This window comes from Puma concolor, chromosome A3 (assembly GCF_028749965.1).
Source record: "Puma concolor isolate L17-30 chromosome A3, mPumCon1.1.hap2, whole genome shotgun sequence".
In the NCBI taxonomy this organism is placed as follows: domain Eukaryota; kingdom Metazoa; phylum Chordata; class Mammalia; order Carnivora; family Felidae; genus Puma; species Puma concolor.
The window spans coordinates 127429932-127455518 of record NC_141669.1 but is presented as its reverse complement, the minus strand read 5'-3'; the positions used below and the strand labels follow the sequence as shown (position 1 = coordinate 127455518).

The 25587-nt window shown below is 47.6% G+C and overlaps 1 protein-coding gene across 24 annotated transcripts in view; it reads left to right on the top strand.

The window, feature by feature from the left end:
• ZMYND8 (zinc finger MYND-type containing 8) overlaps positions 1–25587 on the top strand; it is a 126257-nt gene that overhangs the window by 58184 nt on the left and 42486 nt on the right. For all 24 annotated transcript variants that reach the window (XM_086702407.1, XM_086702414.1, XM_086702415.1 and 21 more), the window contains 4 exons: positions 3398–3475; positions 4509–4624; positions 10112–10593; positions 23912–24052. In XM_086702407.1, the coding sequence (XP_086558533.1) occupies positions 3398–3475; positions 4509–4624; positions 10112–10593; positions 23912–24052 (817 nt within the window). The remainder of the gene's footprint in view (positions 1–3397; positions 3476–4508; positions 4625–10111; positions 10594–23911; positions 24053–25587) is intronic.

Sequence of the window (25587 nt, the reverse complement as noted above, 5' to 3'; positions counted from 1 at the left end):
GAACCACCCAGGCAACATTCTACATATATATATTTTTATTATTAAAAAAAAAATTTTTTTTTTTTAATGTTGATTTATTTTTGAGGGACAGATAGAGAGAGAGACAGAGCACACATGGGGTGGGGCAGAGAGAGAAGGAGACAGAATCCAAAACAAGCTCCAGGCTCTGAGCTGTCAGCACAGAGCCTGATGTGGGGCTCGAACTCACGAACTGCGGGATCGTGACCTGAGCTGAAGTCGGACGCTTAACCAACTGAACCACCCATGTGCCCTACATATATTTTTTTTTTTTTAATTTTTTTTCAACGTTTTTATTTATTTTTGGGACAGAGAGAGACAGAGCATGAACGGGGGAGGGGCAGAGAGAGAGGGAGACACAGAATCGGAAACAGGCTCCAGGCTCCGAGCCATCAGCCCAGAGCCTGACGCGGGGCTCGAACTCACGGACTGCGAGATTGTGACCTGGCTGAAGTTGGACGCTTAACCGACTGCGCCACCCAGGCGCCCCCCTACATATTTTTTTTAATTAAGAAAAAAATTTATTTATTTCGAGGGAGAGAGTGATTGTTCACGGAAGGGGCAGAGAGAGAGGGAGGTAGAGAATCCCAAGTGGGCTCCATACCATCATGGTGTGGAACCAGATATGTGGCTTGAACTCACGAACCACCAGGTCATGATCTGAGCCGAAATCAAGAGTCGGTTGTCTAACCGGCTGAGCCACCCAGGCGCCCCTTTTTCTAAATGTTTTTATAGAGAGAGTTTTATAATCAATATTTTCACTTAAGAGTGTTTTCCCAGATAGTTAAATACACAGGAAGAACAGAATTTTTCATGGCTTTTATGATGATTTTCTTAGTATAATTGTTAGGAAGGCATCTACGAGGTCTGAGACTATACACATAGCAAAGGCTTTACGTAGGTATTTCCTGATTGATTTCTAGAAAATTTGTAGCAACATGTATAACAACCTGGGTAGTTTTTCTGTGTCCTTTCCAGTTTTGGAAGTTATAATTCAAAAAATACGTGTATCTATGTTTTCCCTCCAAATGGCATCTCACTGTGATTTTGGTTTTCATGGTTGTTGTTTTTTTTTCTTACACGTTTATTTATTTTTGATAGAGAGAGACAGAGCACAGGTGGGGGAGGGGCAGTGAGAGAAGGAGACACAGAATCCGAAGCGGGCTCCAGGCTCCAAGCTGTCAGCACAGAGCTCAACGTGGGGCTTGAACTCACAAACCGTGAGATCATGACCTGAACTGAAGTCGGACACTTAACCAACTGAGTCACCCAGGCGCCCCCCCCCTTTTTTTAAAGATTTTATTTATTTTTTTTTCAACGTTTATTTATTTTTTTTGGGACAGAGAGAGACAGAGCATGAACGGGGGAGGGCAGAGAGAGAGGGAGACACAGAATCGGAAACAGGCTCCAGGCTCTGAGCCATCAGCCCAGAGCCTGACGCGGGGCTTGAACTCACGGACCGCGAGATCGTGACCTGGCTGAAGTCGGACGCTTAACCGACTGCGCCACCCAGGCGCCCCAAGATTTTATTTATTTTTGAGAGCGACAGAGTGTGAATAGAGGAGGGGCAGAAAGAGCGGGAGACACAGAATCTGAAGCAGGCTCTGAGCTCTAACCTGTCAACACAGAGCCTGACACAGGGCTTGAACCCACAAACTGCGAGATCATGACCTGAGCCTAAGTCAGACACTTAACTGATTGAGCCACCCAGGTGCCCTTGGTTTGCACGTTTCTGATGACAAGTGATGATATACCGTTTCTGATATGTTCATTGTTGGTTTAGAGTTTTGTATGAGTGAGTTGTCCAGCTGCTTTCCCCTTGGGGATTCCTTTGTTTTCCTGGATTTGGGAGCTAAAGCCTACCTGTTTAATCAGTGGGTTACCCCCAGGTGGAATTTACTGGACGCAGGTACTCTGTGTGTGGCATTTCTAAATCTACCTGTTGGCGATACATTGCAGCTGTGTGGGCTTCAATGCCAGGGCTGCCCTGGACCTTATGTTACCACTTTGTTCTCGCCAGTACCTTCAGAATAGCCCATAAGTAGAGTGAGTAGGAACAGGAAATAAATGCCACCACTTTCTTCCTTACTTATTTCTTCTTTTGCTCCTTTATTCAGTCATTTATCCATTGACCTTTGAGTTAGTCAATTATATTTATAAAATTATTATTTAGTAGTATATTGAGCACCTGCTGAGTATCTGACACCTTACATGATGCAGAGATAAAGAGAAAAACAAGTCTTTTGATGATGGTAAGAGAATAGGAACGAAGAGGGCAATGACAGGTGAAACACGTCAGCTCTGGAGCACGTCTGCCTGGGTTCAAATCCTGGTCCTGCCCCTTTGCTGCAGAGAACCTTGGGCAGGTTTCTTGACTTTCTGGGATTTCATTTTTTCCATCCGTAATATGGGGGAAAGAGCAGGCCTGCCTCTGGAGGATGTAAAGAATGAATGAATTAGTACCTGTAGAACACTTTGATGATCCCAGCGTAGATCTCTGATAAATGTTAACCAATGTATTGATCGCTGTGTCACCTAACACGTTTTACATTTATCTCCTATAATTGTTATCTATTTGGTAGGTATTGCTCACATGCCCATTCTGTAGATGAGAAAATGGAGGCACAGACAAGATAAGCAACTGTTCCTAAGGTTATAGAGCTAGTAAATGGTGGAGGCTGAATTGAGATCCAAGAAAGGGGCTTGTGGGTTCTAAGTCGTACTTAGGTCCCCTAGAGGAATGTATTTTTTCAAAGAGAAGGACGGTCGGTAAATTACATAATTTTTAGATTGTGGTCCATTTAGACAAAATACCACCTGCCCTGGATGATGTGACTAGAGCTGGGTGGGAATTGAGCACAGCGAGCAAAAGCCGGGGTAGCTGGAGGTGTTGGGGGAGCTCAGACAGGTCGGCCTAGGCCTGGTCGCACTCGGTGTTGAAGGAGCTAATCTGGAGTTTAGATTTATTTCCTTGTTAGTTTCTCAGCCTTGTACTACTGGCATTTACTCTGGAGAATTCTTTGTTCCGGGGACCGTCCTGTACCTCCTAGATTCCATTTGCAACAGCCAACCGTCAGGTGTACAAGGTGTGGACGATGAGCAAGATGGGTCTGGCCGCTGTGTCTTGGGGGCTGGACCGCAGTGGCAACAAGAGTGGGAAGCTGGTCCAGATGTGGTCCAGAGAGGGGTGGTGGTGGCGGCTCGGGCTGGGTGGGATCTCGGGGGTTGGTGAGAGGTGATTGGATTCTTCTCCGAGGTGTTCCCCACTGAGGGACTTGGTGTAGCTAATCTTAACTGCTAATACCCTGACGCATTCCTTGAGTGTCTCCAGATGTGAGGCCCCTTGCGTGACACATCCTAACATATTTTTGTTTTACAGATGAATGAAATTGAAGTATGTCCAGAGTGTTACCTAGCTGCTTGCCAGAAACGAGATAACTGGTTCTGTGAGCCTTGTGTGAGTTGTATTTCCTTTTCTTACTTCATTTTCAGAACTCATGCCTTAGAGGACTACCCAAGGCCCCCTTTTCTGGGTGGCTTATTTGATGAAACTTTGGGAGAAGATTTTAAATAACCTTTTTTTTTTTTTTTTTAACCAATAAAGTAATGGCAGAGTGAAAGTAATCCAGGTGGAAGAAACACATGGCTGAAAATCCATGTGCTGTGATTTCCTGGGTTTATTAACCGCGGGCAGACTGCAGGCTAGAGAGCAAAACGGGGCCCATTAGGGAGAAGGCCGTGAGGTAGTGAGAGTCATAAAGAAGTGTGTTCTTTGACGAATCTGTTTTGAGAGAATTGGAAGTATGTCTCTGGATCGGGTCTGTGGTGTTTCCCAAGTGGGCGGTTTGGGCTGGGGAGATGGGAAGAGATAAGTCACCCTGTTTTCTTCACCCATCTGTATTTTCCAGACCAGTGTTCTGCAGAGAGAAGGGTGTTCCCGGGGTGGGCTGGTGGGTGAGTGGAGGTAGGGCTGGAGTTTACTGGGGGGCGAGATTGGGCAAGTAACGTGGAAAAGTGAACCACGGTTTACGTCTCTTCCTGCCTTTGGAGATGAAGCCCCTGAAGAGTTGCAGCCCTCGAGAGAGAACAAAGGCGGCTCATACTGCCCTTATTAAATGCTGGATACAATGCCCATTTAATCCTCCAGCTTAACAGAGGGTGTAGGCGTCGCTGTCTCCATGTCGCAGGGAGAGGTGGACACTCTTGCTCACGGCCACCTCGGTTAAGGGCGGTGTGTTCAAGCCAGTGTTCCAGCCTCATTTCGTCTGTGGTTCGTTCTTCCCTGTTTTCTCCGTGCACCCCCAGAACCAGCTTCGCCCGGGCCTCCTGGCCTCAGGCCCTCCCAGGGAAGCCCATTTGGGAGACCCTGCGTGGAACTGCTCCTGTTCAGCTGGTGGCCTAGCTGTCTCTGCACATACAGCAAGCTTTGTATATGGCGCGTCTTGCTGCCCAATGCGTACAAACTCTGGATTTTGTTTTTCTTTTCCCAGAGCAATCCACATCCTTTGGTCTGGGCAAAACTGAAGGGGTTTCCGTTCTGGCCTGCAAAAGCTCTGAGGGATAAAGATGGACAGGTCGATGCTCGTTTCTTTGGACAACATGACAGGTGGGAGTCAAAACTGGCTGCAAATGTACAGCTTTAACTGAACCTTCGATAACTGTGACGCAAGCAGGGGGCGGAGGTATTATCGTGGCGTTTACTGTCGCGACACCAACCAGTGATCTTGTAGTTAAAAATACTGCCCTGTGCTGCGTTCCGGCTGATAATGTGTGTGGGCTTCGTTTTTTTCAGGTATGTGAAGAGAACAATCATGCTTTCGTAGTTGCGTTGATGACGCTGGCACCAGAATAGGTTCCGTGGCTATTTTAAGTGGTGCTGTTCTTTTTAAATTTTGTGGAGTAAATTGAACCACCGCACAAATTGCTTTTCAAAATAATGCTTTCAGGGATCAGAAGTATTTCCACAGATTGCCAGTAAATGAATCTCTTATCATGGTGCTGGGTGGTTCTCTCTCCTGTTGCCTTTTTCTCTTAAGCCAAATAGGAAATTATAAGAGGTGGCTGTTTTAACAGGTGGTAGCCCTCCCCCCACCCAGCGTTTTCTGCCCTCCCCTCTCCCTCGCTCGCAGGGAAGTGAATTGTTCTGGCTCTTAGCAGTTTCCTGTCCTGTGGGGTTGAGAACAGCAGGTGGACCCAGATGAGCAGCAGTTAATATCCTAGTTCTCTTTTAGCAAGTTACGTGAGGATTAAATGAGGCAAAACCCTTTCCAAGCGTCTACCAAGCAGTTTGAAAAAGTGTTTGAGTGTGTTGGGGGAGAAGACTTAAAATTCTGGGGGCGCCTGGGTGGCTCAGTCATTCAAGCGTCTGACTCTTGATTTCAGCTCAGGTCATGATCTCATAGTTCATGAGTTCGAGTCTTGCATTGGCTCTGTGCGGCCAGTATGGAGCCTGCTTGTGATCTCTGTCTCCCTCTCTTTGCCCCTCCCCAGCTCGCGGTCTCTCTCTAAATAAATAAATAAACTTAAAAATTATACACACCAATAGAATATACAGAAAGTACAGTTTATAATTTCAAACACCCGAGTCAGAGCTGTTACTCTGTTCACTTTGCTTGTTGCCTTGCAAATAAAGACAGAAGAGTGATTGGTAATCTGTGAAATCATTTACTAGGAATCCTTTGTCTGGAGGCAAAGTGGAAATTAGCTGGGATGGTCCTGGGTTTGATAGGAAGTCTTTTGCTCTATTTGATTTTGGACACTTTGCTGGAAATCTTTTGGTGCTGCCGTGGTGGGTCAGGCCACGTGCTGGATGCTGGGGATACGGGAGTGAGCAGGACATCGTCCCTGCCCACCTGAAGGCTGGCATCCTAGTGGGAAAGACACCCAAGTAAATACCCAAGTAAACACACAGGCAAGGTGGTCTCAGGGCGGGGGCTTAGAGAAGATCTGGGTGGAGGGACAGAGCCAGCCTGCTGTTTCTTGGGGAGAGCTGGGACACAGTGTGGTTTGGACAGGAGAGGGGAGGAGAGGATGGTAAGTGATGGGTGGGGAAGGGGGCAGGGTCTGGATCACACGGGCTGTGGTCAGATTCTGCCTTTGCTTTGAAGGGCAAGAAGAATTCGTGTCAGGCTGTACATCATTGTAGCATGGCAAGAGTTAACCATCTTGATGCTTCGGGATTATTCTCGTTCTGTCATATAACCCAGTGTGGATATACTGGGGATATAGGTGGGTGGGGGAGATCCGTGCCTGCCGCCATGTACCAGATACATCCCAGACTCTTAAGAGTCTTGGATTCTGTTCTTAGCTGAGCCCACTCTGCATGGACATCTTACTCCTGCCTGTCAGTTCTGGACGGTCTTGGGGGGCATGAGCTCTGCCAGCCCTATTCCAGAGGCCATTTTCCCAGAACTGGACGGTGTAGGTTGGTTCTGGGTGGGAGCTGTCGTGGAAGCTGGGCCCCTGCATTGGTGAAAAAAGCCAGCGGCCCATGTCTGATGCCCATGACGTTTGTCTAACCCCCTGTGTCTTTTGTTCCCTCAGAGGGAATGTGCCCAGCTGTTGGCTCGTTTTGGGTGAGGGGAGCCCCTTACGGGGAGCGATTAAGGGCACTCCATGGGGATGGGTTAGGGGGTGCAGGAATGAAGTCACTGAGAGCTTGGGGGAAACCTGAAAGGAGGAACGTCCCTTCCTCCCAGGGGATGTTCTTAAAGCAGAACTGGCCACACCCAGCAGCCCAGTGCGGAGGCTAAAGAGAATGGATAGGCTCTTTCTCCGGGAGCAGCTTTGGGGCTGTGGAGCAAAACAGCAGCCTGGTCCTGTGCAAGCAAAGTAGGTCAGGAGAACAGAGTAAGAAATGTCACAGCCCGTCACGTGTTCATCGTTAAGTTAATAAATACTGGAGCAGGTCCCGGGAGGCTTTTGTACAGATCATGGCATGTTCGGAATAGTCTCCTAGCGTGCTTTTTTGTCCCTTAAGAATGTTTGCCTTCTTGAGACTTGATTTCACAGACACACACACACACACACACACACACACACACACTCACTCACTCTCTCTCTCTCTCTCTCTCTCTCTCTCTCTCTCACACTCACGATACTGTACAAAAATCCAGGAGATATCTTCTTAAACGCACAAGAGCGAGCTGGCATGAATTGAGTGCCTTCTATGCACCAGGCACTGTTTCAAGTTCTTTTTGCAGCTGCGGATTTATTCCCATTTGACTGAGAAGAAAGAAACCTTGAGGCCCCAAGTAGGGTGTAGCTCAGCCCTGTGACTCTGTGGCCTCTCAGGACATTGACCCCAGAGGCTCTCTTTTGTTAAGCAGATCAAGCTTCCCTTCAACTGTGTCCTGGGCCTGCTTTAAGGAAAAGAAACCAGGTCCTGAAATCACTGGCAGGTACCTTCATTGAAGGTGCTTGAGACCCTGGCAGGAGACAGTTAAGGCCCTGACCCCAGATAGAAGGGGGGGGGGAGGGGACACAGTGACAGTGGCCCGCGGCCAGCTAGCTGGTGATCTCCTGGTGCTGCGGGGACTGGTCTAGGTGCATTTCATTTGCTCCCCTTGACCCCGTCCCGGGAAGGGCTCAGCCTCCATTTTATCGATGACAGAGCGGAGGCCAGCTCAGGGAAAGGGAAGTCATTTGTCCAGGAGCGGCGGGGGGACCCCGGCTGTTCCTCAGAGCTGTCCTGTCTCGTCCAGACTCGTTACCCCCAGTTGTAACGGCCGCGGACTCTCACCCAGAGGGCATCTGTCTCCTGCCCTGCCTCGTTCTTGCGGTTCCTCAGGTCTCTGTAGGATGACAGCAGCTAGTTGGGGTGATGAGAAGCTGGTAATTTACAGCACGCTGAGAGAGCAGTTAGATATTTTTGGGGTGTTTGGTTTGAGTTTGTGTCACGACCTAGTTATCACCATGAGTTGCAAACCTCCATCCTCTGCCCTGAATTTCACCCCACGCACACACTTTTATTTCTCCGGGCCGTTTTCTCTTCAAAATAGGAACGAGATTCCAGCTGTTAAAACGTGAGTAGAATGTAATCTAAGTAGTCCATATTTTTTGCTTGTCTTTCAAATGCTGGAAGACTCGGCAGTGTGGGGGGTCAGATTCCTGCACGGGCACTTGTGACGCTCCCATGTAGACGGTGCTTGCGTTGGACTGGCTGTGGCATTTCTACCTCCCCACAGCCCACTTTGCTCCCATCACTTTGTGTCTGGCTTGACTTTATGGTCTTTGAAATCCAAAAGGCCTCCTTGGGAATCTTCATTCCCGCCGGATTCCCAGCTATACATACAGGATGGAGGCTGGGGAATCAGATGTCACGCGGTCCGCCTCCTGTCCAAACCCCGGAGCAGTGGTCGGCTATACTGCCCTCTCCCGCCTGCGTCCGCTCGGTCACAAATCTCAGAAAAGCAGCTCATGGCCTCGTGAGGTCTCCGCAGAGCATGCTGGGATGTGGGCGGTTGGAGGCAGGCAGGCAGAACCAGCCGAGAATGGGGGGTGGAGGCTGTCCTTTGGTTAGTTTCCACATGAACTCTCTCACATCGAAGACACGCACCTCCTTTCAGGTTTACGGTTTTCCGGTGTTTCCTTCTAGTGCCTCGTAGAGCCCCAGTTTTACGAGAGATACGAAAACTGTGTGTGAACGCAGAGGAGTGGGCTTTGGGACCAGTTCTTTTTTTGGGAGGTGCAGTCCTGGCAGCAGTGATGGTTCCTTACTCTCTACTCACCCAGAGCCAAGAGGGGATTCATTATTCTTCTAATGGATTAAAATGACTAAGTCTATGAGCTTTTTAATGTTTTAGTGAAGATCGCTGTTCACATTCTGTCGTAAGAACATGTCTGTTAAGTGTTAACAGCTAATCATGTGTTAACCATCCAAACCAAGTCATTTAAAACATTTTTTGGTGGGGGGCACCTGGGTGGCTCAGTTGGTTCAGCCTCTGACTCTTCATTTCAGCTTAGGTCATGATCTCACGGTTCATACGTTGGAGCTCTGCATTGGGCTCCGTGCTGACATTGTGGGGCCTGCTTGGGATTCTGCCTCTGCCTCTCTCTTTGCCTCTCCCTCCTCTGCTTGTGCTCTTTCTTTCTGTCTCAAAAGAGAGAAATTAAAAAAAAAAAAAACTCTGTTTTGAGAGAGAACAAGTGAATGAGTGGGGGAGGGGCAAAGGGAGAGGGGGAGAGAGAATCATAAGCAGGCTCCACAGTCAGCATGGACCTCAACACGGGGCTCGATCCCATGACCTTGGGATCATGACCTGAGTTGAAATCAAGAGTCAGATGCTCAACCGATTGAGCCACCCAGGAGCCCCCAAACCAAGTCTTATGCATGTATGTATGTACGTATGTTTGAAAGAGAGAGAGAGAGAGAGACAGAGACAGACAGACAGACAGACACACACACACAGAGCATGAGCAGGGCAGGGGCAGAGAGAGAAAGAGGGAGACACACAATCCAGAGCAGGCTCCAGGCTCTTAACTGTCAGCACAGAGCCCAAAGCAGGGCCCAAACCCACAAAGTACGAGATCATGACCTGAGCCCAAGTCAGACACTCAACTGACTCAGCCCCCCAAGTGCCCCCAAGTCATTTTTAAAGAATGGAGTATGTAGTTAAGAAGGTCGACAGACATACCAGGCTAATTTGGTTTGCGTTAAGGAAAAAAATTCTGGAAACACCCTAAATGTCCATCGACAGATGAACAGATAAAGAAATCACGGTAGATGGATCTCATGGGATAGTATTCGGCCTTAAAAAAGATGTGACAACATAGCTGAACCTGGAGGACACGACGCTAAGGGAGACCAGCCAGGCACAGTAAGACAAAATGACTGTGTGAATTCCGCTTAGAGGAGGTATTTAATAAAATAGTCAAATTTATAGAATCAGAGTGTAGAATGGGGATAGACTCATCGGGCATAAAATTACCGTTAGCATGAATAAAGCCGTGCCTACGTTAACAATAGGGCGTGTGGTTCTCTTAAACTTACCGCAAGAAAACCAATTTTTAAAAAACCTCAAAAAAAAAAATAAATAAAAGGATCTCTGAAAGGACCAAAGTTGACTTCACCTCTCTCTTCTGCACTTCCTAGGGCCTGGGTTCCAATAAATAATTGCTACCTCATGTCCAAAGAAATTCCTTTTTCTGTGAAAAAGACGAAAAGCATCTTCAACAGTGCAATGCAGGAGATGGAGGTGTATGTGGAGAACATCCGCAGGAAGTTCGGGGTTTTTAACTACTCTCCCTTCAGGACACCGTACACGCCCAACAGCCAGTACCAAATGCTGCTCGATCCCAGCAATCCCAGCGCGGGTGCTGCCAAGATAGACAAGCAGGAGAAGGTCAAGCTCAACTTCGACATGACGGCGTCCCCCAAGATCTTGATGAGCAAGCCCATGCTGAGCGGGGGCACGGGCCGTCGGATCTCCTTGTCCGATATACCACGCTCCCCCATGAGCACAAACTCTTCCGTGCACACGGGCTCCGACGTGGAGCAGGACGCCGAGAAGAAGGCCACGTCGAGCCACTTCAGCGCCAGTGAGGAGTCCATGGACTTCCTGGACAAGAGCACAGGTCAGCCGCGGAGGAAGAGGAAGAGGCGGGGGCGGGTGGGGGGCGGGCGGGGGGCAGGGGGGCGGTCCCCTGCCACGGAGGGCTTCCGTCGGGACCACACCTGTCGGGTTCTGGCTGGCCAGCGTCTCAGAATCAAAGGGACCATGGGGCGCCTGGGTGGCGCAGTCGGTTAAGCGTCCGACTTCAGCCAGGTCACGATCTCGCGGTCCGTGAGTTCGAGCCCCGCGTCAGGCTCTGGGCTGATGGCTCAGAACCTGGAGCCTGTTCCCGATTCTGTGTCTCCCTCTCTCTCTGCCCCTCCCCCGTTCATGCTCTGTCTCTCTCTGTCCCCAAAATAAATAAATGTTGAAAAAAAAAATTAAAAAAAAAAAAAAAAAAAAAAAAAGAATCAAAGGGACCTCTATGGGGTTTTGCTCCAGTGGAGGACATTTAAAATTTTAAGTGGGTGACCCAGAGGGATTTTTGCTGTTAGGAATCAAGAACGGAGAAAATCGGTCCCCAAAGGCTAGATGGAGGTCCTTCCTCGCAGTGGGGCAGAGGTGGCCAGAAATCCTTGAGAGTTGAGAGCAGACGCCTCTTGGGCTATCACAGCAAAACTTCCCGTAAGAGTTTGTTTCTCAGGAACGTTACTTCAATCGAAAGACTGTTTTTCTATCCAAACTATACCTTCACGATACTTAGCGCTCCAGTGTTAGAGCGACAGGTAAGGTCGGCAATAACGTGTGCTCTCCCCAGAGCGCTCCTGACAGGTTGGTTGCCCTGATTGACACTTGCTGTAGAATGGCAAGTGGTTAAGAATGAGGCTGCCGGTCTCCAATCCCAACTCTCCCACTCACTAGCCGCGTGGCTTTAGGCCAGATACTTAATGTCTTGGTGCTTGAGTTTCCTCATCTGTGATGTGACGTAATAACAGACCTGACCCGGGGCGCCTGGGTGGCGCAGTCGGTTAAGCGTCCGGCTTCAGCCAGGTCACGATCTCGCGGTCCGTGAGTTCGAGCCCCGCGTCAGGCTCTGGGCTGATGGCTCGGAGCCTGGAGCCTGTTTCCGATTCTGTGTCTCCCTCTCTCTCTGCCCCTCCCCCGTTCATGCTCTGTCTCTCTCTGTCCCAAAAAAAATAAATAAAAACGTTGAAAAAAAAAATTAAAAAAAAAAAAAACAGACCTGAACCATAGGTTCTTGTTAAGGCTTAAATGAAGACGTGTCCACAAAGGGTCGGAACAGTGCCAGAAAAAGTAAGCGTTGCAAAGATGTTGGCTGCTACGTTATTTCTTACGGTGGTTGCTCAGCAAATGCCTACATGGATTCAGATTCAGATTCGGATTGGGAGAGCTGATGCGAGGGGGTGCTGGTCCAGTGTGAGGAAAGGAATGGTGACTTAAATTGAATTCTTTGTACCCAAATATTATTTAGCTGTCTGTTAAATACTTAAGAGATTTATTACTTCCACAAGGAAATGGGTTTACTCTCATTTTTCTTTTTTTTATGTTTATTTTTGAGACACACACACACACACACACACAGTACGAGTGGGGGAGGGACTGAGAGAGAGGGAGACACAGAATTGGAAGCAGATTCCAGGCTCTGAGCTGTCAGCACAGAGCGCGATGCGGGGCTCGAACTCACGAACTGTGAGATCATGACCTGAGCTGAAGTCGGACACTCAACCGACTGAGCCACCCAGGTGCCCCTATTATTTTTTTAATATGTATTTATAAGTGTTTATTTATTTTTGAGAGAGTGTGAGCGGGGGAGTGGCAGAGAGAGAGAGAGAGAGAGAGAGAGAGAGAGAGAGAATGAATCCCAGGCAGACACAGGACTGGATCTCATGAACTGTGAGATCACGACCTGAGCCAAACTCAAGAGTCGGACTGTTAACTGACTTAGCCACCCATGCGCCCCTTAAAGTCCTTTTTTCTAAAATATGATCCTGTTGCCAGTATGTGCTTGGATCATTTGGGGATTATGAGTTAGGCAGCCAGTGAGTACTATGTGTAGAGAAGGTGATTCCCCAAATCGTTTTAATCTCCCCAATTGTCCCCTTTTCTGTAAGGAGCCAGATAGTAAATATTTTAGGCTTTGTGGCTCTTTGTCCCTCACAACTATACAGCTATTCAGCACTGTTGTATTAATGAAATAGCCATAGGCAATATGTGGCTGTGACCCTGAAATTTGAATTTCATATGATTTGTGTGTTTCATGAACTCTAGTAACCCTTCAGGATTTTTCCACCATTTGCAAATGGCAAGTAACCCTTGTAGGCAATATGAGAGTAGGTGGTACGCTAGATTTGGCCCATGGGTCCTTTTGCTAACCTCTGTTACAGACCTAGTTAGAAGAAACTCTTGAGTCCGTTTCCCCATTTTACAGGGGGCAAAATTGAGGTCTCTGTGGAGAGTGCAGGGAGGCGCCTGTGCCCACAGCTAGATCCTGATTCTACTTCCATTTTCTTTTCATTGCACCCTACTGCCCTCTGCTGTCAGCAGCGACAATAGCGTTTGGTACAAGGAGAGGTGGACTATTTACTGAAATGCCCCACAGGGAGGGTATCATTGAGATGAGATTTTGATTTATCCAAAATAGTGTTTAAAAAAAAAAAAAAAAGATCGTCATAGGATAGAAAAGTCGTATTAGTTTTAGCAATAAAAATTTTGTAGCCAGCAACATAAAAGCTACACACCGAAATAAGTTATTAACTAAAACTTTTATGGGAGTTTAGAAACCTTCCTTTTGTATCGCGGGCGTGTGGAGGAACTCAGTCAGGTGTCTGTAATCTATAGAACTTGATTTAGTTTTCTCAGGAGTACTTTGCTCAGCCAGAAGCCTTTTGCCCATGGTGTCCTGGTTATGGATCAAAGCGGTTTATATTCTCAGTGATTGTCCTGCTTCCCCCTTGATCTAGACGTCCTGGCCTAAATCGATGCCTTTGGCAATATTTGCTTGCAGGACCTCGACTTCAGCCATGAATATGTATTCAGCTACGAGTTATAGCGGCCGGGGGTTGTCAGCAGCCTCTGAACGAACAGTCCTTTGGTCTTGTAGCTGCACTAGGGGTTACTGTTTAGGGAGAAGGGAAAACGTCTTTGGATACTCCTTTTGTCGTAACAGTACATCCTTGTCATACAGTACTTGTTATTTACAAAACTAAAGTCACACATCATTCCACCTCCCGGTCAGCCCTTGGGTACTTGTTTCCAGGACTTTAAACTTTTTTTTTTCTTGGTGCAAAAAAGGTGACTTTATTAAAGCATGGGGACAGGACGCGCGGGCAGGAAGAGCTGCTTTCCAGGACTTTTTTTCTATGTTGGTTTAGGAGTCATACTATTAAGTTGAAAACAGATATTTCTAGGGATCAGGCAGGTATGGAGACGAGCAAGACTGAGAAGTGTGGTCACTGGGCTGAACAACACAGAGCAGAAATAATCACACTCTTCCTGATGACACACGGGTTGGTGCTTGTATGTACCTCCCCCCAGCGGTCCTTACTCTTCTGATGCGAACTCCGTACACCCCACTAACAGACCACCACCTGACCTGTCAGAATGCTCTTGAGGAATGCCTTTCCTGAAGGGCCCTGGGGGCCTTCCTGCTGGTTCTTGCCAAGTGGGAATGTGGGCTCTGTTGCCTTATTCTCATGGTTCAAGAGAAGCCTCAGATACTTTTTTAAATGTGGACTGCCCCAACTTTTACATATATTGGCTCGTTTGCAGTATCTGTTGTAGACAGTTTTGAGATTTTTTTTTCTTTCTTTTTCTCCTTCTTCTTCTTTTTTAATGATTTATTAAAAAAAAAATTTCTTTTTTTTTTTAACGTTTATTTGTTTTTGAGACAGAGACAGAACATGAACGGGGGAGGGTCAGGGAGAGAGGGAGACACAGAATCCGAAACAGGGTCCTGAGCGGTCAGCACAGAGCCCGACGCGGGGCTCGAACCCACGGACTGCAAGATCATGACCTGAGCCGAAGTCGGGCGCTCAACCGACTGAGCCACCCAGGCGCCCCATGTTTTGTTTATTTTTGAGAGAGCACGAGCAGGGGAGTGGCGGAGAGAGAGGAGACAGAGGATCCGAAGCAGGCTCTGTGCCGACAGCAGCGAGCCCGATGTGGGCTTGGACTCACGGACCATGAGATCATGACCTGAGCTGAAGTCAGATGCTCAACTGACTGAGCCATCTGGGCGCCCCCCCGCTTTTTAAGTCAGCTCTGCGCCCACTGTGGGCCTTGAACCTACAACCCCAAGATCAAGCGTCTCATGTTCCACCGATAGCGCCATCTGGGCACCTGAGGTTTTGTTTTTTGTTTTTTGTTTTTTTTTTTTTAAGCTTAACCTTGTGTTCTGAATATTTTTCATGTCACATAGTCCTTCAAAATAGGAGTTTCTGTCCTGTTGTAGACTGCCCAGTGATGCTCTGCTGTGTGGCTCATCTGTGCAAGCCACCAAGAGTTGTGCAAGCTACTGCCCTTTGAAGATGGAGGTTGTTTCTGAAGCTTTATAAGTAGAGGAAGTTTGGCGTTGAATCACTAGCTCCTCTGCCTCTGCCCCTCCAGAGTGCCGGGGTGCGTGGGAGGGAAGGGGCATTTTTTGCTAATTTAATTCTAAGACTCCTGTTTCATGGAGTCAGAATAGCACTTAGCACAGGCCAGGATCCTATAAACGTAGATAATAAATGATGGGTTTTGGTCCGCACTCGTGAATTGTACATCAAAGTATAAAATCTGATTGAATTATTTGTGACTTCAAAGGTGATTAGTTCTTCCTTTGAGCAAGATTTACGGCTTTACAAAAGGATTTGCATCCGTGTCAAAGCTTAATCGAAACGAGCGTTTCCAAATGTCTTTTTGCTTTTGAAAATGTCGAGCATGATTTAAAATCGAGTTTCTCGATCTCTGCCCTGCTGGCTTGGGCTGGACGATGGTCTGGTTGGGCCTCCCATGCACTCACTTCAGGGTATATAATATATAGCATCACTCCCGCCTCCGCTCGCTTCATGCCCGTAGCACACCCCTGCCCACAGTGAGGGCAGCTGAAAGTGTCTTCAGGCACCGCCACGTTGCCCCTGGGGGCGTAGTTGCCCCTCCAGTTTCTGTTGAGAACCCGTGCTTTGGACTTTTAGCACTGAGAGCAAAGTTCTGATGCTTCATGTTCAGGTTTGAAGCTCTTCAATATATTACATCGCATTTTGTGTCCTTTTTTTCCCTGAATGTAAACTGTTGCTTTCAAATTTTAATATTGTGTAATGAATAGCACATAATCATACCCCGAGAGGTAACAAGGGTTACGAATTGGGTGTTCCTGGGTGCCTGAGGGGCTCAGTCGGTCAAGTGTCTGACTTCGGCTCAGGTCATGATTTTGTGGCTCGTGAGTTTGAGCCCCACATTGGGCTCTGTGCTGACAGCTCGGGGCCTGGAGCCTGTTTCAGATTCTCTGTCTCCCTCTCTCTCTTCTGCCCATCCCCTGTTCATGGTCACTTGCTCGCTCTCTGTTTCTCTCAAAAAAAGAAAAAAAACAACCCACAGACCAATTGGGTGTTCCTTCGGGTTTTTTTAAACTTTTAGTTTTTTAACATTTATGTATTTATTTTGAGAGAGAGGGAGTGTGTGTGTGTGCGGGCGCGCACGTGCGGGCACGCGCGCACGTGCATGCACACGTGAGCAGGGGAGAGAGGCAAACGGAGAAAGAGAAGAATCTTCAGCAGGCTCCATGGTCAGTGTGGAGCCAGACATGGGGCTCGATCCCATGACCCTGGGATCATGATGTGAGCCAAAATCAGGAGTCTGTCACTCAACCCACTGAGCCACCCATGTGCCCCCTCCTTTTTTTTCAATTTTATAGAGAGAGAGAGAGAGAGAGTGTGTGTGTGTGTGTGCAGGGGAGGGGCAGAGAGAGGCGGAGAGACAGAATCCCAAGCAGTCTCCACGCTCAGTGAGGAATCCTGTGTCAGGGCTCGAACCCACGAACCTGGGACCATGACTTGAATTCAAGTCAAGGTTTTTAAATGTATAAATCCCATTGATAATTGCCATCGTAATGTTCTGTGGTCGAATGGATCACACTAAGCCTTCTGCTCCTTTCGAGGGAGGATTCTTTCCTTGACACCTTTCTGCTTGTCCATATAGTTGTAGTTGTCAGTCATCTGCACGTGCAGATGACAGAAATGATTGGGGGCATGTGAATGAAGGCATTTGGGAAACATCTCTTAGGGGAAGAAACTTGGTTTTATGAAGTCGTGTGAAGGGGTAGGTTTTGAACAGATACATTGATTTGTTTTCTTTTTTTTTTTAATTTTTTTTTAACGTTTATTTATTTTTGAGACAGAGAGAGACAGAGTATGAACAGGGGAGGGTCAGAGAGAGAGGGAGACACAGGATCTGAAACGGGCTCTGTCAGCACAGAGCCCGACGTGGGGCTTGAACTCACAGACCATGAGATCATGACCTGAGCCGAAGTCAGCCACTCAGCCCACTGAGCCACCCAGGCGCCCCTGATTTGTTTTCTTTTTTTCTTTTTTTTTTAATTTTTTTTCAACGTTTTTTATTTATTTTTGGGACAGAGAGAGACAGAGCATGAACGGGGGAGGGGCAGAGAGAGAGGGAGACACAGAATTGGAAACAGGCTCCAGGCTCCGAGCCATCAGCCCAGAGCCTGACGCGGGGCTCGAACTCACGGACCGCGAGATCGTGACCTGGCTGAAGTCGGACGCTTAACCGACTGCGCCACCCAGGCGCCCCATCTGATTTGTTTTCTTTTTTTTTTAATTTTTTTTTTTCCAACGTTTTTATTTATTTTTGGGATAGAGAGAGACAGAGCATGAACGGGGGAGGGGCAGAGAGAGAGGGAGACACAGAATCAGAAACAGGCTCCAGGCTCCGAGCCATCAGCCCAGAGCCCGACGCGGGGCTCGAACTCACGGACCGAGAGATCGTGACCTGGCTGAAGTCGGACGCTTAACCGACTGCGCCACCCAGGCGCCCCTGATTTGTTTTCTTAATGCACATTTTATGTATGGACATCTCTGCTAGCTTTCTAATTCCCAAAATTGTGGGTGTTTTTGGCTGGCCTGCTGATTCACATTTTTGTCCCGGTGGCCATATACAAAGCCAGAGTTCATGTTTTCGAGAACATATCCATTGAAACTCACTGGAGTCTGAGAATTCCAAAATCCCCGCCCCCTTCATTTACAATTATCTGTATTAAGAAATATATTTTTACACCTGTTTTAAAGATTTTTCCCCCACAACAGAAACCACAGTAGAGGTAGTTTTAAACGGGCAAGATGACCCATCATCTAAATAACTCTAGTTGACTTTTTTTTTTTTTTTTAACGTTGGTGACCCTACATGGTTAAAATTAACATAAAACACAACCTAGCAGTATTAAAGCAGTGTAAACGGATGTAAAAAAGGTCATTTGTTTTCTCCTACATCCCGAAACTTTCTCCTCGTTATGCCTCTCTTATACTCTGTGGAGTATGCTACTACCAAAAATATGTATACACTCATTTGAAGCTATGCGTGTGTTTTCGATAAACATTTACACATATTGTGGGCACTTCTGTACGCACTTGATTTTTACCTCTCTCTTTCCCACACACACGTACCTGCGGGGACCAGTCCTTGTCAGATTGTGCAGATCCGTGTCATTCTTTTTTGGGGTGTATGGTATTAATTAATTCACTTATCTAGTCTTCAGTTAACAGACATTTACACGCCATCTCCTTTTTGCTGTCATAAATACTGTTGCAGTGAACCTTCTGGTGTGCATACTGTGTCTGGGGCACATGACACGTATATCTAGGGGGTGAACTCAGCATTGGACCTTACCGTCCGTGTGATTTATAAATTTAATTTTGGGTAATTTCAGCATCACCTAATTGCTGTGCTAAAAAGGTTTTACGATTCCAGTGAGTATTCCCCTTCCCTCAACACTAGGTGTTATTTTTTTGAAACAAGGTAATCACGTATGCGAAAAAGATGTAGGGTAGAGATAAATGTATCCACGTCTGTCTTTATCCATCTGTATCTGTATCTCTCACATGTTTATTGACCATTTGTACCCTCCCCCCCCATGCTCATTTATGTGTTTCTGTTGGATTGTTAATCATTCTTTTAGCATACCTTGTTTTTAGTAGCTGTATAATATCGAGAGTATTTAAACAGAAACGGCTGTCTTTTTATGAAGAAGGTTTTCTTTCGTTGCTCTTATTGTTTCTTTATTGCTTATCCTGACCTCTGTGGTGAGAAGAGAAATGGAAACCTCATTCTTCAGTTAATAATCTGATGTATTTGCTCATTCTGTAAATTTCTCGGACACCGGGTGGCATCCCAGGTGCCTGGCAGGGACCCTGCTGTCCTGGAGCTGACGTGCTCACGGCAAAGGGGAGATGGTAAAAAGAGGCACTTGGCCCCCTTGGATGAGGCCAGCAGGGGAAGGGCTTTGAGGGTGGTGTTGGAGGGTTACCAGCCAGTATGATCGGGGTGGGGGTGGGGGCCTTTCCTGGGGAATTCTTGGAGTGTCAAGGCTTGAGTTAGGAGCAGATTTGATCTTAGAGGAACAGCACAAAGATGGTGTGGCTGGAGATTCCTGAATGAGGAAAGGAAAGGTCGCATGTGTGGTTGGATTTTATTCTGGGGGATAGGACACCTCTAGGATAGTTTTATTTATTTATTTATTTATTTATTTATTTATTTATTTATTTATTTATTTATTTTTAAGGTTTTAATTTTAAGTATCTACACCCAAATGTGGGGGCTTGAGCTTACAAGCCTGAGATCAAGAGGCATGTGCTCTATTGAGTGAGCCAGCCACATACCCCGCCTCTGGATGGTTTTAGATGGAGCCGTGGTTTGTGTACCTGGCTGTGGTGTGGAGGGTGCCCCAGGATAGGGGTGCTGTGGCAGGAGGTGGGGGGCCCATGGGAGCTCTTACAGGGTCTTGGTGGGAAATGATAGGCACGGGCCGTATTTATCAGCCATTTTTTTCTTTCTCATCCCATAAGGAGCCATTTTAGACATCCCCCCCGCCCCAACAGTCTCCTGTGAATTTTTTCCTTAATGGAGATGAAATTCACATGACCTAAAATTAACCATTTGAAAGCGAACATCTCCATTACTCCAAAATAAAATCCCGTGAAGTAATTAGGCACTCCCCTACTCCCTGGCCACCGACCCCTCGTGACCGTCAGTCTGCACACGACTTGTGTGGATTTGCCTGCTCTGGGTATTACATTTAATCCAAATCATACAAAATGTGGCTTTCGTGTCGGCTCCTTTCACAGAGCGTATGTTTTCAGTGAATGATGCAGCGTGCATCAGACCTTCATTCCTTTTTATGGCTCAGTAAACGTTCCACCGAGGACTCCAGAGTTTGTCTGTCCGTCGATGGACGTTCAGATTGTTTCCACCTTTGAACCGTGGTGAATAGTGCTGCGATGAACGTTGGTGTAGCAAGATTTGAGTACCGCTTTTCAGTTCTTTTGGGTTTATACCTAGGAAGGGACCCTCATGAAATTTCAAAGTACTGTATTTCTTTTTATGCACTGCATGTGTCTGTGTTTTATACATAAAAAGAGTAAGAGATTTTTTCACCCCCCTGTTCTCCAGAACCACCTTTGAGAATGTGTGCATTAGGCTGATAGCAGCGGGGATGGAGACCGGGGGGAGCTTGGGGGTATATTTTGGAAGCGGTGTGCAGGGAGGGGCCTGGCTGAAGAGTGGGGTAAATTGAGGCAGGAGAACAAGGGAGGAATTAGGGCAGTTTAGACACGTTTGGCCTTGAACATCTAGGTGAGTGGTCATAGCGTTAACTGATATGGGGAGGTCGAGGCAGGTACATAGTGTTTCACAAACTGGGGAGGGGGGACGTGTGGCACTCCGGGGTGGACAGGGGCCATCGTGTTCCCCAAGGAGAGTTCTGCGTGTTGGAACCCAGGGTTGCTAGGTGACCCCATGCTGTCCCTTCCCTGATTACAGGAAGCATTTTAGTCCCAGATGTCCGTGAGGGGGTCCCTGCCCTTTGCTGGCTGCATGGAGAGTGAACCAGACTCGTACCCGTGGGGAGCCAGTGTTCTCCAAACACCTTTATTCTTGCCATATCCTGGTGCTATGTTTAAATTAAAAAATTTAGAACATAGTTCTTAAACCTTCAATACTTATGTTTTATTAACAGAGGAAACTTTATGTGCCTGTGAAATTAAAGACTTGTTTTTCCCGTTATGTTTTAACTACAGAATTGCAAAAATAACGACTTTGCCTGTGTTCTTGCTAAGTTTCCCTGTAGGGACCACAAGGGGGCAGGGCTCTGTGAGACTGCCTGCTGGCTTCCCTTTCCTCTTTTTTTTTTTTTTTTAAATTTAAAATATTGATTTGATAGAGAACAGGTGCGAGTGAGCCTGCATGAGCAGGTGAGGGACCGAGAGAAAGAGAAAATCCCAAGCAGGCTCTGCACTGTCAGCACAGAGCCTGATGCGAAGCTCTAACTCACGACCCTCGAGATCACGACCTGACCTGGAATCAGGAGTTGGACGCTTAACCAGTTGAGCACCCCCAGGCTCCCATCTTCCTTCCTTTTTTAACATGAGCTGTTATGAAGCAGGGAAATGCGGACCCACGTTTTTACTTCCGCCTACCCTTTTGGGTCAGACTTTCTTGACAAAGTTCCTCGCAGTCTACGCAGTACCTTGACTGGTGTAAGACCCTTCCTGCTACCCCTGTTTGCTGGTTCACGTGAGAGAATACAGTTAGAGAGGCACTGGTCTTTAGTCCTCGCAGAGAATATAGGATACTGATGTTTTCAGCCCCTGCAAATCTCTTTTGGAAGGAAGCAGATAGAATACGAGTGAACGAAAAATAAAATCCGAATACTAAAGATTTTATCGGTAATACTTAAATCTTTGGAAATGCCTTTATCTTTGGTGATTCTTAGTGTGTGTGTGTGTGTGTGTGTGTGTGTGTGTGTGTGTACGTGTGTACCAAGCACTCTAATTCTGCTGGTTGTTACGGTACCTGGTTACAGGAACAGTGGTAGTGACAGTAAATTGAAGCTCTCATTTGAGAGAGTGTTGTGTGCCCGGGGCCGGGCATTTGTTCATCCTTACAGTGAAACTAAGTTAATCAGCATTAAAAAAAACCACCACCAACAAAACTTGATTCTCAAAATAATGTGGAGCATCGATGGAGCATTTGCTAAGGACCACTTGACGTGGATTAGCTCCTCCCCTTGCCAGCTCCCCATGTCGTCTGCAGATGAGGTTCCCCACAGGCACACCTGTTTCATCCCTTTGTGAATTGACCCACCTCTGCTCTGGAGGTGTTTGGAGCCAAAGATTATTTGTCTCGGTGGTGGGGCAGGGGCGAGCAGCATCCTTGGTCTACACCTATTAGATGTTGGTAGCACCCTCCCCTGCCCTAGTTGTGACAGCCAAAATTGTCTGCAGACATCGCCCAGCGTGCCCTGCCTGGATGGCAAAATCACCCCTGGCTGCCTGGCGTCTGGGTGGGCTCCGTCAGTTAACCGTCTGACTCTTGATCTCAGCTCAGGTCTTGGTCTCAAGGTTGTGAGTTCAAGCCCCATGTTGGGCTTCACGCTGGCCGTGAAGCCTACCTAATTAAAAAAAAAAATCACTCCCGGCTGAGAACTGCTGGTTTAGGTGGTTGAAGCCAACGGCCTCGAGGTTAACGGGGAAATAGGAAGCGATGTTATACTAATAGCAAATAATAATACAGTGCTTCTCTGATGCCAGCCGCTGTTTTGATGATTAACGTGCTAGATCCTTACAACTTGATGAGGTGGGTGCTTTTTACCAGTCCTTTCGTATTTTATTATCAGTGTCTCTCTTTGAGGCTACCAGGAAAGGAGATTCACGGAGCTCAGGGACCGTGCCCAAGGACGCCCATCAAGTCAGCTGCCAAGGTGGACTTCACACCTGGGGTCTGGCTCTCGCTGCGTGCCTGCCTCCATCCTCCCTGTGTCTAGTCTTTCCCCCTCTATCCATTAAAGGTAGCTTTGGTAGGTCCTTGCACTAGAGCCGAGGGAGCCCTGCATACCGACTGGCTGAGTTTCACCCATTGGATCCTCACTTTGACTCTACCCCCATTTGGCGGGTGAGGAAACTGACGTGACCATCTGCCAGCGTGAGCACTGTTTGAAGTCCCCGGGACGTCCTGATTCGTAACGCCGTTGCCATCGACAACTTTCCCTTAAGGATCAGATCACGGCAGAGTCCATGTTTTCCTGTCCATCGGAGCAGGGCTGGCCATTATGTTGTCTCTAGGAGCTCTGTAACAGACAGGACAGTCCCCATAATGGCAGGCTGTGTAGGCAAAGGGGCAGGATCTCCAGGATGCACGGCACATCTGAACACTCTTGTGTTGTTATGTGGTTTGCTTTCTGTCCTGCCCACATTCAGTGGATGAGGCTTAGGGGAGCAGTATGGAGGTAGCTTTAAGGTATTTAAAATAAAAAAAAAGTTTATTTTAAAAAAATTTGTTTTAATTTTTTTTTTTTTTTTTTGAGAAGAGAGAGAGAGATCGAGAGCGAGTGGGGGAGGGGCAGAGGCAGAGGGAGAGGGAGGGGGAGACACAGACTCCAAAGCAGGCTCCAGGCTTAGAGCTGTCAGCACAGAGCCCGACGTGGGGCTCCAACCCATGATATGTGAGATCATGATCTGAGGCGAAGTCAGATGCTTAACCGACTGAGCCACCCAGGCACCCTATGGTGTTTTTAAAAGACTCGGGCTTAGGTATGATTTTCTGTCCTCCTGTAAAAGTTTGGAACATAGTAAGGAGGGAGATCATTGACCAGTGACGCCCTCGCTCCATCTGGTGCTGAGTTTGGCTTCATTCTGCATCACGGAACCTTTGAAATGGGAAGCCAGAGATCTCCCAAGGGGTCAACTTGGCCCACGGCAGGTGCATTGGCTGTGCGAGCCAGCTCCCACATCTCCTATAAACGGATGGCATGCCATTTGTAAGCCTGGCTCCGGTCTCTGCATCTGGACTGTGCTGGGGGCCGCTTTAGTCGCTATTTATTTTGAGATTTACACCCGTGAATGGGCCAAACCAATTTCAGTGGCAGCTTAGCCGATTTGTCTTAGAGCTTTGTGCTTAATAGAATGACTGGGGAGGCCTCCTTCCTTCACGGCTTAACATTGGGTTAAAGCCTGTGCTTGACATAAATGGCCGACCCTTCCTGCTGCGCCCCATCTGGGCACTTCTGGGGGCCTTGTTGAAATCAAATACAATTTCTCCCCTCTCCCCCGACAAACAAGTTTTATTTGTTTATTCATTTGTAAATCTGTCTTTTAACAATGAACATACTTTTTCAGCTTCACCAGCCTCTGCCAAGACGGGACAAGCAGGGAGTTTGTCCGGCAGCCCGAAAACCTTCTCTCCTCAAGCGTCCACGCCCATCACGACGAAAACGGACAAAACGTCTACCACTGGAAGCATCCTGAATCTTAACTTGGGTCAGTGGGGAGTTGTGGGAGCCTCTTTCTGTGGCATCTATGCATATTTTTGCAAGTTGTGATGTCCTCTTTTGGGTGTGGTTCTTGAGCTCTGAACAAAACCTCTCTCTGCGCAAAATATTAAAAAGGTATAGGGGACAAAGATGAAGGGAGAACGGTAAAAGGAGCAAGTAAGCGATTTCCTGGGGCTTGTTGATATGCAGAGTTGTTTTATCTTGACGGACCTTAGGCCAGTGTTTACAACGTTTCCTTGTTTTTACAAGAGTAACCCAGTTCTTGTGCAGGTGTGTGTGTGAGTGTATGTATATACATTTAAGGTTTTATACATGCACACACTTGATGCAAGTCGAGCTTTATGAATCAATATTTACCTTTCCTTTGTGCAATATATTCTGATATATTGTTTCCTTAATTTTCCTTTTCTAATTAAAAAAAAAATGCCCATCTTTATCCCTGACTTAGTAGGGTCCCCCCTCCCCCCATTGCAGTTCTGTCAGTTGTTTCAAGAGCACTGCCTTCGGGCAGAGTCTTTAGCAAAAATTGGCACCAGAAATGCTAAATACCCAACCACGAAGTCATTTCATTGATTCGTTCCGTCAGGATTCTTGATTTTTATTGAGCATCTATTACACGCTGCGTGCTGTTTTAGACCCAGGGCAGAGGGTGGTGAGCAAGGGCCCTGCTCTTGTACCGAGCTGGGTTCTAGAAAGTGAGAGACAATAAATGGTATGGAGAGAGATACCTAGAATGGCGGTGGTCTGGAAGAGGCAGCGTTGAGGGAAGGCCTCTTGAGAGGTGGTATGTGTTTATGTGTGTGTGCCGTTATTTATTTATTTGGAAATGTTTACTTATTTTTGAGACAGTGTGAGCAGGGGAGGGGCAGAAAGAGAGGGAGACAGAGAATCCCCTGCAGAGCTCAGGAGTCATGAGACTGTGACCTGAGCCTAAACCAAGAGTCAGACTGAGTTACCTAGGAGAGGTGGTATTTAAGCCTCGATTTGCATGACAAGAAAAACCAGCCTTGCCCATATTGGGAGGAGGAACAAAAAATTAGGGCCTTAGGGGTCAGGGATGTTGTAGGAATGGCAGGGAGGCCCAGGTGGCCTGTCCCAGTGGGTGAGGGGAAGAAGGTGAGGAGATGAGGTCCCGGAGCACTGGGACCCTGTGGACCCCGCAGACCCTGGTGTGGAGCCCTTTGAGCAGAGGAGGGATGTGAACTGAGCACTTTAGAAGGACCTCTCTGGGTGCTGTGTGGAGAATAGCCTATGTCAGGTGGTCCTCCCCAGAGATGGTTCCCTCACTCCCCTCCAGGGAACACTGGGCAATGTCTGGTTGTCACAGCTGGGGGTGGGGCTCGAGTATACAGGGTTTTAGGAAGAGGGGGACAGCCACCTGTGCAGAGCGATGCTCGCACGTGAACCCCTAGCCCCTGGTGGCCAGGACCCTCCAGGTTCGTCTTGTCCTGCAATGCCATTTCAGGCGGAGAAACTAAGGTCTGGAGAGGAGGTTCCAGGTGCCCAGGACTGCAGGGTTCC